The following is an 18,854-nucleotide window of genomic DNA, read 5'->3' on the forward strand; positions in this document are numbered from 1 at the left end:
AAAATGACAAGAACAGGTGCTTTTTTGTTTTTCTTTTTTGTATTTGTTTTTTTTTTTTCAGTTTTAGAAAGAAATTGTATTACTTGCAAATTCAAAGTCAGGCCATCTTGGTCAGCAACTTGCTTTAATAATGGTATTCTTACATTTAATAACCTTGATAATCTCTGTATCACTGAAATTTGGCCTTTTAATGCATGCATAGTTTTTGAAGAAATTATCAAACCATTAAGATAACATGTTCATTTTTTTTAGATCAGTAATAAAATGAAATATATTTGTATACATTATTGTGCTAGGTAGTGTTTTCCTGTTACAGAAAAGTAGGTATTTATTTTCTAATTAAAGGGCATACAGTGCTCAAAAGATAATTCATACATTTAAATATCTGAAATAATTATAATTATCTCTTATTGAGAAAAGGTGTATAGGGTGATCTTGGCAAAAAAAATAATACCACTTCCCAGTAAGAATGGTATGGTCCCAGTTCCCTACCTTCAAAATGAAGAGCACGTACTGTATAGCGTTATGTGTTTTCCTGCAGCAATAGGTTGATTTCTCGGTTTGTGTGGAGAGACATTTTAATTTATCGAGCCACATTTTATCAACTTTCCCCATTTCTACCATGTTAGACTTCCTTGCATGTAAGTGCATCAAAAGGTAATCTAGAACTTTGCCAAGGTCCTCCTGTTAACAACACACATCACAAGGAGCTTGTGGGCGAAAGGGGCATAGCAAGTCCTGCTCTAGATCTGATATGGCTGATCCTGCATTTTCACAAGGCCTCTGGGTCCACCCCAGAGCATCCCGATGGGTAGCATCCAATCCGACAGGCAAGCGGCACATGAGCAGTAAATGATAAAATCTGCATGCGTATATACGTGCGCACAGATTACGTCTCACAAATGGGCTTATATGAAGATTCTAACGTAAATTCCATAGCAACTTCTCTTACTCTCCCACCAGCTCAGCCCCAAAGTGCTGCCTTGAGTTTGGGATATTTTCTCCGATTTTTAAGATGAGCTCCTGGATCATTTTCGGTGTTGTAACTGAAGACCAATCAGCAACTGTGATAATAAAATTTGTTTCAAAAAGTGAAATTGCATCTCAGAGATAATTTGGGAAGGGAGTGGAATAAGTGTGACCTCTACTTAGCAAATAACATTTATGATTTATCTTTCCATTTCACTTTTGAAAGCTTTACAATTGGGTGAAAAATTTCTGATTTATAGTTATGCTTGTTTTCCCATTAATCAAGACAGGTTAATTTTTACATTGATTACATAAACTTTTCTAATTAAATTGAAGATACATTAATTCAGTGGGTAGCAATGCTACAGTTGAATGAATCAATTTTTACCACATATGTGGACTTCCTAAATACCAAACTAAACTCACTATTTTTCTGGGGGAAAAAATTCATTGTCTTTCTGGAGGCACACTTCCATCAAGCCTTTCTCCAAAGGCTTGTAAAGGTTGCAGCAACTATCATTTTCCATATTTTACTTGCAAAATGGCACATTCTTTGAGATACTTTCTTTACACTTGCTTTTCACCCTGTGAGCATAATGGGGTCCCCACAGCATAATGGAGTCCCTGGTGTCTTATCTGTCTTTAAGAAAACATGGTCTGGGAGGTGTTTTGCATCTCAAAACCTTGTGTAGGAAGAGATTCTTGGTTTTCTGTTCTGTCCATTAACTACAAAGACAATTTTTCTCTCAGTCTTGAGAAGCCTTTCCCTTACTTTTGGCTGGCTTTTCCCTCCCTGGAGTTTGCATCTCCGGTGACTCCTCTGACTCACTCTCTTTACTATTCCTTTACTATATATTCCGGTTTACCATAATAAATTCAGCCTCCTGAATTCCGCATTTTGAATAATACTATTTTATCAGAATTCAATTCAGAGGCCTCATTTCCACTCACTGCATGTGATGTTTGGGGGAAATTAAATTTATTTCTGTAAATTAAGCTTCTCACAATTACCACTCATCTCCTAAATTGGAGTTTATGTCCTTGCTTCCGTCAAAGCTTTCTGGCTGGATCTCAGTGTGTCCTAAACGGAACCCATGCGTGTTTCCCCACTTTAGTCTGCTTTCCTTTCTGTCAGTTCATTATATCACTAGCCCGGCAAGTGCATAACGCCGCTTCTCCTGTCTCACTTCCTGCTTAGTACCTTATTGAGATCCAACTTGGAGAGTTTGGGCTCAGCAATACCTTCTCCCACCACCATCAACAGCAATGGTGTCATTCAACAACCCTGTTACTGGGTATCCATTGGAAGGAAATCAACGTCTATGTCAAGGGGCATCTGCATGCTCATGCTCAGTACAGAATCATTCTCAGGAGCCAGGATATGGACCCGATCGAGATGTCCCACAGCGGATGAGTGGCATTTTAAAAATGTCTTAGATATATGCAACAGAGTAGTATTCAGATTTTTAAAAGGCTTAAATATTGTCATTTGAGGTGATATGGGTAGAAATGTAAAGTGTCCTGCCAAATGAAGTCAGACAGGCACAGAAATAAAGCACGGCAGGTTGTCATCCCTTATGGAAACAAAAAAGACGTTACATACAAGTTGGCAGTCAGGAAGATGGCGAGGGAAGGCAGTAGTGGGAAGAGTGAGAGAGGATATAGTGGGCATCAGAAGACATAAGGGTGCAGGAACTTTAATACACAACATTGTAAGCGGAGCAAGCAGCCACTAATTGAGTTTTTAAAAATAACCGGAGAAGAGTGTGAACATCTCCAACATAGAACTGATAATATATGAAAAGATGGAAATTATAAATAGCATATATTACTGTACATATGTTAAATATATTGTAATCCACAAGTAATGTGTGTGTGTGTGTGTGTGTGTGTGTGTGAAAACTCAGAGCAAATGAATATTTAAGATGACTTAAACAGAGAAAAGCTGGAAAACGCTCTCTCTGTGGAAGAGATGTATGTCTGTACAGTATTACGAGTGTTGAGATGCACACAAAGTAGTACTAGCCCTGGAGTCATAATGCAGACAATACAGAACACCTCCACTGTACATCTGTTAGGCTAAGAGGCATCAGCCAATAGGAGTCACCACCATCTCAGAACTATTTTGCTTTTATCTAAAATAAAGAGAAGGCCAGTAATTGGAGGATAACGACGACTTTGGCCAAGGTGGCTGAGTACAGGATAGAGGTGAGGGCTGATTGTAAAAATCATCACAGCAGTAGTGACTCATCTATGGAGACCTTACTGGCATTTTTCCAAGCAGAGCTCCTTACAGTGCATGCCCGTGAAAATGTCTAATATTCTGGTCTTCTAATGAGCTTATCACTTCTGGTTCTGTGTCCCCTATTTCTGCCTTGAACTTTTAAAGATTGATGTATGTGTTGCAGTTTCATTTTCAGACAACTGATCTCAGCTTGTGTTTTCCTTACGTGTATATATCTGGTTATCTTTATGTATACATGGTCGCTATCAGGACAACCCAGAGAATGTCTTTGTCTCCTGATAGTTCATTCCAACCAGACTCATGTAACATAACAATTTCCTCCATATTCTGTCCTCAAGTCTCTTTTTTTTTCATCTATATGGGAGTAAAAAAGGCTGCATAGACCCTAGTCTCCCTCATTTCTTAAAATGGACCTATTGTGAACTTTTGCAAGTTTTTCTTACTCCTGTGTCCATTGCTTGAAGTTCTATCCTTGCTCAGAATCTAGACTGCACAGTCTAGACTGCATTTTCCTTAGTGTTTTTGGTTTTTTTTAATAAAGTGTAGTAAAAGTTTTTAATATGTCAGACATTAGTACAACACTTTCTCTACAGCATCATAACTATTATATAACACTTATACTATTCCTAAATGATAGCATCTATTATGTCAAAATCCCACCGAAAGGCAGTAGAACCAAATCAACTGCCTGTAGACTGGTTTGCATGCGGAACCTACAGGTGTCAGCATCGAGTGTTGGTGTATGGTGTATTTCTTCCTACTGTCATTGCTATTTTAGTTACGACCTTCCCATTTTTATATGGAAATTAACACTTTCATATCCCAAATCACCCTACCATTCCAAGGTCCATAGAGTTCTTAGAATTCATGAGCAAATTTTCCAAGCTCTCCTCTCTCTTGCCTCCCAAATCTCTGCCACCCCCTCAGTGTTGATGCTGTAACAACAGAGGCTCCATTTCCTCCAAGAAGCTTGTTTTTCTTAGTCGCTCTATTTCCAAAGCACGTTTCTTTATTAGGCACCTTTGCTCCATTTTTCTAGCTCTATTGCTATCCCTTTCGGGAATGTTCCTTCAACTTATAAATTGGGTGCCTAACCCTGTAGTTCTTGAAAAATAAATATAATGACTTCCTCATCTAGATCTCCTTCATTCTTTCTGTGAGATCCTAGGGCCATCCTGTACTCAGCTGTGTTTTACAAACAACTTCTGATGTAAGTGTCCTGTCTTAGAAGGTTCCTGCTTCTAGCTCAGCAGTGGTTCAGTTACAAATTCCTGGGCCACAATGTCCCTGGTTCAGAGTCAAAATCTGTAGCAGGAAGAAGAGATGACTTTCAGAAAGGATTTTCAGCCTTTCAACGCCATGTGACAATGCCCTGGCTTATCCTATGACAATAAAAATTTCTTAAAACTTACACATGACCAATTTATTTCTCAGTATTTGGTTCTGCTTTCTCCTTAGTCTGAAATGGGTTTCAAACACATTGACCTGTGGCATGCGAATTTCTGTGCAGTCTTCAGTCTGCTCTATGGAGAATATTCCCCTTAACAGTCACCTTCCACACTGGCTTTATTTGTGTCCTCTGATGCTGTCACTCTTTCTACCAAAAATACTCTGTGTTCCATCCAGGCTGGGATTTTAAAAGCGTTTCCACTTCAACTGCACATCATTCTGATTTTGTTTGTGCTGAAAGTAACTTCTGAACCTTTCTTTAACTGTTAAATGTTTACTTCTCCTACACCACCACACCATGATTTTTTGTTTGTCTGATTGATTTTTTTTTGTTGTTGTTGTTACTGCTGTTTTTGGACAAGAACCCACTCTCCTTGAGTCCACAAGTCAATGCTTATTGTGGCCAAGTTCATCACTTCTCTTTATTGGCATGATTCTTTTTCACATCTATCCAAAAGAGTCCTGAGATTATGGGAACGTTTGCTTTCTTCCTTTCCTTCATTTATTCCTTCTTTCTTTTTTATTTAGAGGCAGGGTTTTATGAAGCTCAGTATGTCATCTAATTCACTGTGTAATGAAAAATGAGCATAAACTTTTGATTTTCCTGTCTGTATCTCCCAAGTCCTGTGTTACACACTTGGCTTGTGTAATGCTGGGATAGAACCCAGGGCCTCATGCAAGCGCGCTGCTAATGGTGCTACATTCTCAGCTCGAGGAACTCTCACTTTCTGATGTCTTTTGGCTTAAAGATTCTACGATTGAGAAATCCTATATAGTTTACATTGTGTGCCTGGCCCAGGCATTGATTTTAACTTATTTTTTACCCACTTGTAGCATAGGTCCAACATGAATGCCCTTTCCACAGTCATCAGTGGTTGTTAGATGTGAAAGAGAAGTAATGAGATAGGGAGAGGAGAGGCACATCACATTCATGAAGGCCAGCATAGCATCGTGTTTCCAAATGCTGTTAAGTCATAATCCACTTATAAGTGAGTACACACCATATGTCTTTCTGGGTCTGGGTTTGCCTGAAAATTTCATGATTTTCTTGCTTTTAATAGCTGGGTAGTATTCCAGAAAGCCTACAGAGAAAAAGAGAAACTGTAAGAGGGGGGCATCTCAGTGACAAGCTGGAGACTTAAGTCAGGGTAGGATTCTGGGAAGAGATGGGGTCACTCTAGCTGAGACTTTTAGTAGCAGGGGCCATGGAGACTGAAGAGGAAAGACTTCTAGCGGAGGGAGGAGAAAACCAACCTACCCATGAAAACTTCTCCCCCCAAAATTACCCTGCTTACAAGATGTGCAGGGATAAAGACAGAACAGATAGAGCTGGGATTGAGGGAGTGTCCAATCAATGCCTAACGCAACACAAGACACATACTATGGAAGAGAGCCAACCCCTGAGACTGTTAATGATACTGTGCTATGCTTGCAAACAGTAGCCTAGCAGAGTTCTCATTTGAGGGGCTCCACCAAGCAGCAGTTAAAGACAGAGACTTACACTCAAACATTGGACGAAGCATAGGGAATCTTGTGGAAAAGTGGGGGCAGGGTGTAAGAGAAAAGGACCGGGAGGTTACAGGAATGTCACAAAAAAGACCAACAGAGCCAGCTAACCAGGGTCCAGAGGGTTTGTGGGGACTGAAGCACCAACCAAGGACCATGCATGGACTGGACCTAGGTCCCCTACACAGATGTAGCCAGTGGGCAGCTCAGACTTCATGTGGGTCCTCTAACAAGGAGAGTAGGGTCTGTCTCGGACATGGACTCTTTACCAGCTTCTAGATCACTTCTCACTGGCAGGACTGCCTTGCTAGGCCACAGGGGAAAAGGACATAAACAGTCCTGATGAGAATTGATGAGCTGGGGTGAGTGGACAGGGGAGTGGGCTCCCGTTTTCTGAGGAATAGAGGAAGGAGGAGTAGGGGAAGATGGAGAGAGGGTGGAACTGGGAAGAGAGGGTCAGGACTGGGATGTAAAGTGAATAAATGAATAAAGAAAGAAAGAAATAAGGAGATATGGTAATCTGCATTAAATGTTATTTCTTTCTTTTTTTGTTTTTTGTTTTTGTTTTGTTTTTTCTCCTTTATTAATTTATTCTTGTTACATCTCAATGGTTATCCCATCCCTTGTATCCTCCCATTCTTCCCTCTCTCCCATTTTCCCCTTATTCTCCTCCCCTATGACTGTTCCTGAGGGGGATTACCTCCCCCTCTATATGCTCATAGGGTATCAAGTCTCTTCTTGGTAACCTGCTGTCCTTCCTCTGAGTGCCACCAGGTCTCCTCCTCCAGGGGACATGGTCAAATGTGAGGCACCAGAGTATGTGAGAAAGTAATATCCCACTCTCCACTCTACTGTGGAGAGTGTTCTGTCCATTGTCTAGATCTGGGTAGGGATTTAAGGTTTACCGTCTGTATTGTCCTTGGCTGGTGCCTTAGTTTGAGCGGGACCCCTGGGCCCAAATCTGCCTATCACAAATGTCATTTCTTTCAAACTCCCAGAAATATCTTATTCGGTTGTGAAATAATGAAATATTGTGGCAGCACTACACACACGGTGACAAGGTCCCCCATATCGCTGCTTTCTGGTCAGCGTCCCTCATTCTCAGTGGAGACAGACTCAGCATGTGTGGCCTGTACAGCCGCTGGTGGTGTAAGGTGAAAGGGAGTTAGGGAAATGAATAAGTCTCTCAGGGCAGAGTGAGCAAGGTCAGTCTCTCTCATTTGGCATCTTCAAGCCAACCCCTCTTCACCAAAAAGCCAACAACCAGTATCTTACCGGAAGCCACTAGCTTAAGTTCAAGTGAAAATTGTGCCCTGTCATTAAAAGTGTAGTGCTTGGGAAAGGGATATCTTATTACCAGGACCTTTCAAAACTTACTCTGCTCCCTTTTCAGAGCTCTAACACTGATTACTGGCGTTAGTGCTGTCTGCCTAGCTTTCCATTTTGGAGCTGAGTGAGGAACTCCTCTGGTGTCTTTCAGCATAGGTTGAGATGGCTGGGTGTGAAAGGGTGGGTGAGAAATCGCTTTCTGGGACATACTTAAGAGATAATTGAAAAGAGATCTTAAAGTATAAATTGCAGAAAAATTACGTGGTTGTACTAGATTGCAATTAGAGTGTTCAGCATGAGACCATTTATAACCATACTGCAAAGTAAGTGAGGAAGTCCAAGGACATAATTCTCTACCCGCCACTGGCTTTTCCGTGTTGAAGAGCAGTCCTCAATCAGTACCAGACCAGTGGCAGCTGGAAGGCGGAACAGGGACCTGTGAGCTGTGTTCTGAGTCTCCCAGAACAGGAAAGTCCTAACGCTAGCTGGTGTAGGCAAGGGCATTCATTGTTCAGAATTCTAAGTTTGATTTATATTACAAATCCGGCACCCAAAGGAGGGCGTGGTAGCCCTGACGCTGTTGCCTTGGCTATGGTTGGCCCTGTCCTGGGAGGGCAAAGGCTGCTTCCCAGTGTTAGGAACCTGACTGTGCCCCGTGCCAGCTGAAATTGCTGTGTCAAATCCCTTTAACAGCCTGATACCTTGTGGTGGACTGGGTGCTTTCTGAGCTGGGATGTCTACTTTTGTCTTGCTGAACCAAGAGGAAAACTGTGATCACACTGAAAGGAGTAAAGGTATAATTAATTGTAAAGGTCCTTGTAATTATATAATAGTTAAACGGATATCTCCCACTCCGTAAAACAGTATTTTTTTGAGCTTTAGTTTCTTTTCAACTCACAGTACCTCTATTAGGATTTGTTTGTTTTCGGAAACAGACAACTGATCAAGCATAGCAAACAAATAGCTATCTTTGAGTGAAAACGGGATGGCTCCCACTACTCCCCGCCGCCGCTGTCCTGGCACAACTTTTACCTTTCCTGCCCCATTGGCAACACCGCGGACCTCCACCCCACTGCGTTCCTCTGAAGCTCGGCTAGGGATCTGGCTGCTAGCCCCCGGGGCTGCCCTGATCTTCTTCAACGCCCGCTTGCGACGGCACTAGGACCCAGCGAAGTCCCAGAGCGGGGTTCGCGGAGAGGCAGCCAGACTCCTCCTTATCTCCAGTGTCAAACTTGACATCAGACTGCTAGCGGAGCATGGTAACTTCTCCAGCAATCAGAGCGCTCCCCCTCACATCAGTGGCATGCTTCGTGGAGATATGCTCCTCTCACTGCCCGCTGCACCAGCAACATGGATTGTCACCTCTCCATCCTTGTCCTGCTCGGCTGCTGCGTCCTCAGCTGCTCCGGGGAACTGAGCCCACAGCCTTCCAACGAAGGTAAGCCAGGTACCGCTCCGCCTGCGAGCGGAGCCCGCAGCCCCGGAACCCGCGCTGGCCCCCCGGAGGAGCCTGGAAAGAGTGGCAGGGAAAGGTTGTCTTTGCCCAGTAGCAATCCCAAAAACACTTTTGGGAGATGATTTGAGGTTGTAGAAACCGTTAAGAAAAATAAAAGAAGAAATAAGCAAATAAATAAATCTGATTTTAATCTGATAGCTAGTCAAGCGATTGCATTTGACAATTTGAAGCAGAAAGAGAAAACCCTCCGGTCTTTTTTTTTTTTACAACCCAGTCAGTTAATTGCCAAATAGCCAAGGCAGTATTTTATTTTCTAATTACGACCATGTGGTCCTCTGAGAAGTTTAAAAGAAAAGGCTAGCCTTTCTGGAGATCCCGCGGTGTGTTTTAAAGATAATGACAGGTTGCTCCTGCTTAGACCCTTTGGCATTTATGAATGGGGTATAGGGAAAGGCGCTCCTTGGACCCGAGGTTTGTGTACGCGCGTGGGTATGTTTATGTTACAACTGCCTTATTGAAGTGATGTGGATCCCGCCGGGCGATGCTATGCTCAGCGACACAGGTTCTTATGGGCAGCATATGCGAGCCACATTAACAGCAGTGATGTTTGCAGGGAGATACAGTGAGCTTAAGTTGGGTTCCTTTAAATAAAGGGCTTTCATACAAAAAGGAGAATGCTATTAGTGATTGATTGATGAATAGCTCCTGGGTAGATACAGTAAATAACTAAGTAGCCAATTGGAAAGAACGCTCATGAGCATTTCCTTGGTGTTGGATTAGTTATTGTCCTTGTAATGGGGATCCCTGGATTTTCAATGGATCAAAGTGTAAATCTCATATTGAGAATATTTGTTTTTGTGTGTACTGAGCCGACTCATTTCCCCCCCACACCCACCCTGCAGACTTTTCATTATCTAGTCTTAATGATTTGTGAATACAAACTCTTAAGACCTAACTTCTCTGAATAATTGATTGCCTTGCAGCAACACGTACAACTTTAATTTTCTCTTAATGATTTTTGAACATTTAGAATTTTATTGAGTGAGTTAACAATAGAGAACAACTGATGGCCAGGAAGATTGCAACACTCACGTAAACATATTTTGTAGAGCCAATGTTGTATGCATTATTTTTATGCCTACATGAAAAAAAAATATATAACCCATTCGGCACAAAGGGTGCTTCAAATGGTTGATGACCTACTTTCAGTGCTAATGGGACAGTTTAATTTTCTTTTCTTAGTGCCTTGGCTGCCTTTATCAATTTGGCTGCTTTTATTCATTTTTGTTTATATTTGAATAGAGAAATAGTTTTTCATCATGGAGATGGGAAAACTCATCTTTTCCATAAATCACTTTTTTAGTAACACAAATTAAAATGTACACTTGAAAGTAATGATCAGTCATTCTTCTTCAGAGAAGTAGACATGAATGGTCATTTGTGCATGAATAATGCAGTGATATGTTAAAGTGTTTTAAAATATTTTCCCAAGTATATTAAAATACTAACAATAACTAGAAAAATGCAATTGCCACTTTTTTTTTCTGAGTTGTGTTTTTTTCAACTGGAATGTATATAAACTGTCCAGACAATGATCTCACTGGATTAGTGATACACAGGATACAGATGAAATTACATTTGTGATTAACTCAGCCTTTATTTAAATTGCAAAAATTAATACCTTTAATCTTATTCACACTCATATAAAATCAAAGCATATATAGTTAATGAAAATAAGTATAATTAAATCCTAGTTGCCTTTATTTCACATTTTACATATGTAATATTGAATAATGTATGTAAATAGTCAGGTACAAATTAACAATATAGCATTAAAAAGACTCATAAAACTCATACAATGTCATTTAATTTGTTTGGATGAAAGTTTTTATATATCTGTTTTTCACAGGTTTAGTCTTTCCAGACACTATAATGTAGCTACTGTCTCATTTTCTTTACGAGGTTATAAGCACTTTAAAACAAAAGTTTAAAAAAAATGAATAGTATGTCAGATAATACCACTTCAGTGATACTTTAAATATTTATCCAATACCTTGTCTCTTAGCAATTGAGTTGAGTCATATGGAAAGTAAAATTTTCAAATCTGTGCCACAATTTACATGTAATTCCTCTGACAAAGTAATCTGTCCTCATAGATAGTGCTAAGAAAAAATGAACCACATGAAATAACTTTCTAATGCATTATGAGTACTGAAAATATATGAGAAGATAGATTATGCTTAAAATATTATGCTTAAGATTGTGTTTTAAAACTATAGAAAATTTGCTATAACATAATCACCAGAAGACATTCTCCTATCATGGTGTTAGACATAGTGAAAATGGAAGAACAAAACCAGCCCATTGAGCTGATTGCTAAGGAACTTGTCTTCATGAGAGTTTAAACAAAAATTGAGTTAATTAAATTAAACTATTGAATTTCCACAAATCTGAAATAAAGAAAAATAACTTAAGAGTCTGATGTGGTTTTTCCATTAGTTACTTACAGTGACTTTGCATTGTGACTTCAAGAATGTGATTTCAAGTGCTACTTTCTCTCCATGGCCTTTTGGAAGATAATAGAGATACATGATTTGAGGATCACTTAAAATCTGAACTGAATGCCCACACAAGAGTTAGCAGAGACATTGCTAACAATGACCAGTTCTTCCCACTCACATGGTAGAAGAAGAAATGTCCAGTGGGAAATCACTTACTTTTCTAAGCAAAAACTAGTGTAGAATTTTTATCAGGAATGACCCTATGCTTCTTCTGTTTTTTGTTTGTTTGTTGGTTGGTTGGTTGGTTGGTTGTTCTGGTTGGTTGGTTGGTTTTCTTGCTTAGACTCAGATGGTGGCAAACAGTAAGTTTGGAAAGGGGTTAAAACTTGATACAGAGTGAAGTGATTGACCTTCATTAGTTCAGCCAACTTTAGAACTGCATGAAATACTCTTTATACACACTATATATGTGCAGCAGTCTGAAGCAAAATGCACTGCTTATTCGATATTATACACAATACTTTCCATCCCACAGTCTTCACAAATTGGATTCACATTTACCCACTGCATTCTTTATACAAAAAAAGAAAGTTTAAAAACAACAGTTCAGTAAAATTCAGCCTACATACCTACACACTTCTTATTGGGATACTCTTTTCTGGGGTGGCTACGATGTAGTCTATGAAACGGTCTCCCTTTAACAAAAATCTCTGCTAAATACAAGAGAAGACATGAGATTCTTTGAAGAGTAAAAATAAAACTTGAATATATACGCTGTAGTATTTTCTTAGAGCAGTAGGAAAATGTTGACACAATAAATATTTAAATTGTAGATTTCCTTTTTGTAAAAATTATTCTGAATTGACATCACCTTCAATGTATATAAACTCTCACCCTCAAATAAAAACTCCCTGTGATTGAAACCTTAACAGAGAGCTAAGCTATCATGTCATCTTTATAGGCTTTTTAAAAGAGGGCGTACATTTGCTTTTAATAGCATTTCTTCATGCTAGACTAAATAATTGAATGCATTATACATTTCTGTAATTTAATAGTTCTCCTAATAGATTGCTCCTGCTCCCACCCCCAACAGTTATAACTGTGCTGTTTGCCTGGAGGTAGCAGAAACCTTAATTTCACTGCTTTATAACCCACAACAGTTAACACTTGACCTAGGTCATTAACAGGATTATCAGCAAATTTGTTTAAGCTTTTACTGACAATCTGAATTGCTATGATAATATTTTCATTGTGCCAGAAAAGAAACTTCTTGTAACCTCTCAAAATTGATCATGAAATTAATTCATTTTGAGTCTCTATCTTCTTGAAGAGTAATATTCATATCATTAAATTCAAGTGAGGAAATATTCACTTTATTTACCCCACTTACCTCATTTTTCAGAAGTGAAAAATTAATAATCCCTCTAAAATATAAAATATTCTGGCAAGTAAAGTGGATGTAGACACACAAAAGTAGCCTTCCTATGGCTGTGAATATTTTCAGCTCTATGCTTTTTTTCTACTGATTCTGTGATGGATACAATTTTTCTTCTCCTCTTAAAGTAAAAGTTATGTTTATAAGTTGACAGTGATTGAACCTGTAAAAGAAAAACTGCACAAAACACCATTGCCATGTCTTAGGTCAACGTTATCACATACAGAAATTAATCTCCTCCATGTATTGATAAAACCGGAAACTTTCCAAAAAAAAAAAAAAAAAAAAACCTTACTGACTCTTAAAGCATTATGTAAAATCAAGATTAAAAACTATTGACCAGTGTTCACTAACTTGAGGTAGTTTCACATAAAGTTTTCTGTTACTTGAATCCCATCATGTTTTTTTCTCTGCTCTTATAAAATGTGGTAGTGTAAACTTGATCTTTAATAATTTAAATTTAAGAAATGATTCAATAAAGTTCATCTTGAGTCTGTATATTATCCCCATTTGTACGTTCAAATAACTGTATATTCTTTAATGGTCAAATCACTAGTAATACTATTTCAAAGTACTTCTTACTTATAAAGATCCTTAGATGTTCAATGTTTTAGGGAATTTTGAAATATTTTCTGAAACAAAATATACACAGCTTTTAAATATCAAATAATTAGTTACATATGCAAAGGATTTTTTAAGGCATAGCATATTTCTACAATATATTTGATTTAGTGACTTCAATAGAAATGGAAGCAGCAAGAAATGTTCTTGAAAGTTAACATTTTCCAAGTCATAAAATCTTCAAGAAAGTATTAATAAAAGTTTCCACAAATCATGAAAACTTGATAAGTTCTTACAGACAGTACTTACTTAGAAATCTGTGATGTGGGCTACCTATGATTTGAGTCATTTTCCAATGGTTTTGTTTGGCATAAATATTAGATGTACAAAGAAATATGTATTTCTTGGAAGAATACTAACTTTTAAGGGAGTTTTTCTTTTTGTCAAGATCTCCAACTTTACTTTTTAACATGCACATTTGTCTGTAAAATATTCAATAAACTTTGCTCTTTCAATTGTTGCTTCACATAGATTGAGGGCAGATTCCAGTGTCTCTCTTTGGTTGTTCTAAGAGATCTGGATTTTATCACCACTGAGGGTCAGTAAGGGGCTTTTACCAAGTGTGCAAGTAGCTTTTCACACATTTTTCAAATAAAGGGTTGATTGGTGTGAAAGGTTTGTTATATTATTCTTCTAGGTATGTAGAAAGCTGGGATTAAATATTTACTCTTCAAATAAAAAAAGGAAAGAAGGAAAGAAAGAAAAAAGATATTAGGCAATTCAGCTGTGATGATTTTAAGAATTAAAAACAATGTTGTGTTATTAATAAAACACAACAGTTTTCAAGCCATTAATCTATCACTCTTGGAAACCATTGCCTCTGTGTTCAAAGGACTGGATACTTCTCTGTTCCCAATGTCAAACTGTGCAGGTCTGCTGGTGGCTGCTTAGTATCAGGTAGTCGTTTGAACTTAGCAGATAAGCCCCTCCCCCCCGCCCCCCGCCACCACACACACCTCCAAGAAAAAATATGACCATCAGGAAGTTTTATTTTATCTCCTACCAGTTTTCTTTGAAATACACTTACAAAAGGTAGTTCACTATAAAGAATGTTCAAGCAAGTAAAAAGAAAGCAAGTTGTTTACAAAGACGGAGAAGAGAGGAACACAGAGGTTCTAAAGCCAATGATGACATATAAATGTTTTTTGCTTAGAAGATATTTATCATTTAAATCACCTGGGTAATCAATTTTTATTAAATTCTAAAAACCCACAGTTAAAAAAAAAATCATGTTTACTTCTCTCAAGTTTACTTTTTTTTTTTTTTTCCAGAAGGAAAAGCCTTGCCTAGGAAAGTTTTAAGAGCGTGAGCCAAAGCTTGCTTTCCCCCTTTCAAAGCCTGGGCTCACGCACGTGGAGGGTGGATGGAATCAAAACCAGTTCAGCAAATAAAGCTTCAAACTTGAAGTGACGTTATTAATCTGGAAGCCCTGAATGCGCACCCCCCCACCCACCTCTTCATTTTCTAAACCATGTCCTGCTGTTCCAGTCAAAGCAAAGGGTGAAAATCCACATAAACCAAACCAACATGGTGAACTGAGAATAATAGGTGAGAGAGGAGTGGGGAAACAAATCGCAGCACTGTACAAACAAACCAATGTGAACAGGCTTTCGCGGGGCCTGGGGTGGCCAAAGGAGGAGGTGAGTTCGCCTCTTTCTCTTCTCGTTACATTGTCCATATTTGATAACGCACTGTTTATTAAGTTCTAAAAGTGCGTGCTCTAGTAACATTATAGCACCATGGCATTTCACTGGGAGTGGCTGTAAAGTGGTCACAAAGGAATCAGGCGCCCCCCGCTGCCATCACATCCACGCCAGGGTGTCTTAAACTCTATCTACTTGAAGAGGGACCAGTGGAGCCAAGGCGCTTCCCTCCCCAGCCCCCAGTCACTGCGTTCTCATTAAAACTCATCCAGGGTGTGAAACAGTCAGCTGCAAGTCCTCCGGGGGCCAGGGAGCTCTTCCCGGCAGTTTTCCCTCAACCGGGAACAGAAAGACAGAGTCTGGACGGGTGCAGAGCCGGGATAGCCGTGACTCGGTGGAGAGATGCCGGTTGCTCCGGCATCCCGCGCCCAAAGGCTTGCCGAGCGCGCAGCGGTGGTTAACTGCGCCTGGACGCGGAACTCCTCCAGCGGTTCCAAAAGCTGCAGGCTCGCAAGCAACCAACGCGCGCCCTCTGCCTGCAGCCTCCGGCCTGCCACCGCGCCGCTCCTCCCCACCTGGCAGCCACCTGCGTCTGATCAGTCTTAGAGAGAAGGCGACCCTCCCACTCCTGTCCCCTGATCTAAGCCGGAGACCCCAGATCTCAGATTTCCTTGCCGCTTCCTCCATTGTTGCCAACCAGACTTTTCAGTCTGGCGTCTGGAGGTGGCGCAGTGGTATCTTTTCCATCTACCTCCATCAACCCACTGGGTGACAGAGGGAGACAGCCGAGGGTGAGGGTCCAACAGAGTTCCCTAAAATGTTACCCATGCATCTTCCGATTTAGCTGCGGCACGCGGACACCCTTGATGACCCTCCTTGCTATTTCTTGCTCTCTCTCCACAGTCTCCTCTCCACTAGTTTCTAAATAAATGAATTGTTTTTCTCTTCCAGTTTTCTTTAAGGTCACCTGCTGATGCCACCTGCTAATTCCTTCCTCACTGCTAATGGGGTGTTCATAAGCCTTCTTCTTCCTACACAATCAAACTGTCATGGTCGTCCCCCCGACCCGCCAACCCCTACTCCCACCAAAGCCCTCTCTAAGATTGGTGCCAATTTTCTCTTCGGAGGTTGGAAGTAAGTTTGAAATGGGCCATAGAGGGTTTCCTCAAAACGAGGTAATCCAAGTGGATTCATGGTTGACTGCTGCTGCAATTTTTGAGGTAGTCTCAGGCCCTCAGCGTTCCTCTTAAATAATGGCTGACTCCAGTAGCTAAGTGTGTTTTCAATGTCCTGTCCCTATTGGGATTACAACCTCACTGCCCCAATGCTCTGTCCCTTTGTCATTCATTCCTTATGGGACATTAAATCAATCACACCTAAAATAAATATTAGGGCATCTCTTTACGTATAGCCCAGGAAACAGATCACAGTAACATACCGCTGGATCTAGGCTCGAGCTTGTCTCCGAATCTTCTTGTTGGCTGTTTTCTCCTCTCCACAAATCCTGAGAGGTATCCTTTCATTCCAGAAGAGTACAAACAAACAAACAAACAAACAAACAAATAAATAAAAGTGTCGTCATAACCAGGGTGTAATGACTGATGATCGAGGATTTTCTTAAATAAATAAATAAATAATTTTTTAACGTCTTAAGAATGGAGTATGACTTGACTCTGGGAATTGCCATAGAAAACCAGGAAGACGGGGGGTGGGGGTGGGGGGGGGAGTAGAGCATGTCCCAAAATGTAGGTGCTGCTCCCGGTGAAAACCCTCTCATTTTAGTGACTTCTTCTTCTTCTTCTTTTTTTTTATAATACTTAAGATGAAAAAATAAAATTAAGTGATTTATCTTTGTTTACATTAAAAATACTTGCAGCTTGTTTAAGAGAGTTATTGAAAAAAAGTAGCTAAAAGAGCACTTTGGAAAGTAGCAAATTAAGTAGGGAGCAATTATGCTTTTCATGGAGAATTTCAGCACACATGTTTAGCATTAATTGATGCAATAAATTCCCTTTACCTGCCAAAGAGCAAAAATAGCATATTGATGACATCAGGCTTCTAAGTAAGAAAGCAAGCTGCTTTTAAAATCTTTCCTTTCTTGCTGTAATGTCAACATTTAAAAATTTTTAAATGTTATTTATTGATTTTAGGTTTTTTTTTCCTTAAAAAAAAAAAGGTCCCTTTTTAGCCCAGACTGGCTTTGAACTCTTCGCTTTTCCAAGGGCTGGGATTGTAGAAGTGGGTTGCTTCCTCTGCCTTTAACTTAAACATTGTAATGTGTTGTCTGCTGTACTCTCCTGTTCTAGAAGAGGCTGCCAGCCACTCAAAGGCTGGCAGAAAGGAAGACTTAGCAGACAGCTCTTTTCCCCACCCTTACTTCTGGAACATAGCTCAGCAACTCTTTTCCTCAAATGCGGTTTTTAAAATTCACATACGGATTTGGATACTGCTTTCAAATCAAGGGAAATGTAAACTTGACTTAAAAATACAATTCTTAATGTGAGTTGATGCAATCCCTGTATTCTGTTAATCAGTTTTTTATATCGTGTGTGATGAAAACCTGTGGAAATCTGGTCTTTAAAATAGTGCTGCAAAGGATGTCCTTTTATAGATTTAAGGCTTAAACATAAATTATTAAACAAAATGAAATAGATCCATAAATATTCCCAAACTGAGATTTATTTACTTTCAAAACAACAATCTTTACAAACTGCATGGTTGAGTCTTAAAAAGGACTAAGGTAACTTGGAAAATACGATTCAACTCAGTTGCTAAGACGTATATTTGGTGAACATCAGAATTGTTTCATTTAGAAGCTATGAAGAGCTAACTTTTCTCCAATAACAATTAAGACTAGTAAATGAATAAGCCCTATAGGCTAGTGACAGTGAGACCTGCCCTGTTTATTAAAAATATAAGGTACTCAATTTGTACTTGTTTTGCTGACAAAGTTGGCTTATTTCTAATTCTCAGAAAATTTTAACATTTCCAATCTCCCTCAGAATGCCTACAGGAAATAGCATCTCTTGTTAGCAATTAACGCATTTCCTGTTTGCAAATCTGATTTAGCAATTGGTAATATCTTTTGAGTAGTAACTTTATAATGTGTTCTCTTAAAAAGATAGGTCTCCTAAGTACAGATGATGGCAGAGTCTTCACACTTAGAAGACTTCAGGCTGGGAAACCAATTCACAGTGGTTTCCATGTGGCTTACTTTACTAATCATTAGCATAAGCAAAACAACACTCTGAGAAGTCCATTTGCAGCATAGGCTCTCTCTTCTGTTTCTTTCTGTCTCTGTCTCTGTCTCACTCTCTCTCCGTGTGTGTGTGTGTGTGTGTGTGTGTGTGTGTGTGTGTGTGTGTGTGTGTAAGTTTGTTTTGCCAATCATAGGGTTATCTTACAAAACTGAGATGTCCCTATGCTGTGACCAAAATATTATAGATGAGTATATTAGTTATGGAGACCAGATGCTGTAAATTTTACTCTGGAAAATATTTTCAGTGAGGTTAAAATTTAAAAAAAAAAATCATTGTTTGTCATAGTCTAATCTTGATCTCCCCACCTTCCCTACTGTCTGTAATAATGACAATTTTCCCACTAATATGCCACAGCAATTTAAGGTAAATTTTGCATTTTAAGAATAGAAAGAACTGAAACTATTACCCAAAGTATAGTAACAAATTAAAATACTGCTTCT

The 18,854-nt window shown here is 39.4% G+C and overlaps 1 protein-coding gene across 2 annotated transcripts in view; it reads left to right on the forward strand.

Annotated features, from left to right (window-relative positions):
* The first annotated feature begins 8,737 nt into the window (after positions 1-8,737).
* EPHA3 (EPH receptor A3) overlaps positions 8,738-18,854 on the forward strand; it is a 320,902-nt gene continuing 310,785 nt past the window's right edge. For both annotated transcript variants that reach the window (XM_084802235.1, XM_084802236.1), the window contains exon 1: positions 8,738-8,936. In XM_084802235.1, the coding sequence (XP_084658361.1) occupies positions 8,849-8,936 (88 nt within the window). In that variant the 5' untranslated portion in view covers positions 8,738-8,848. The remainder of the gene's footprint in view (positions 8,937-18,854) is intronic.

The sequence above is a fragment of the Acomys minous genome (assembly GCF_964271855.1).
Source record: "Acomys minous genome assembly, chromosome: 11".
Lineage (NCBI taxonomy): Eukaryota > Metazoa > Chordata > Mammalia > Rodentia > Muridae > Acomys > Acomys minous.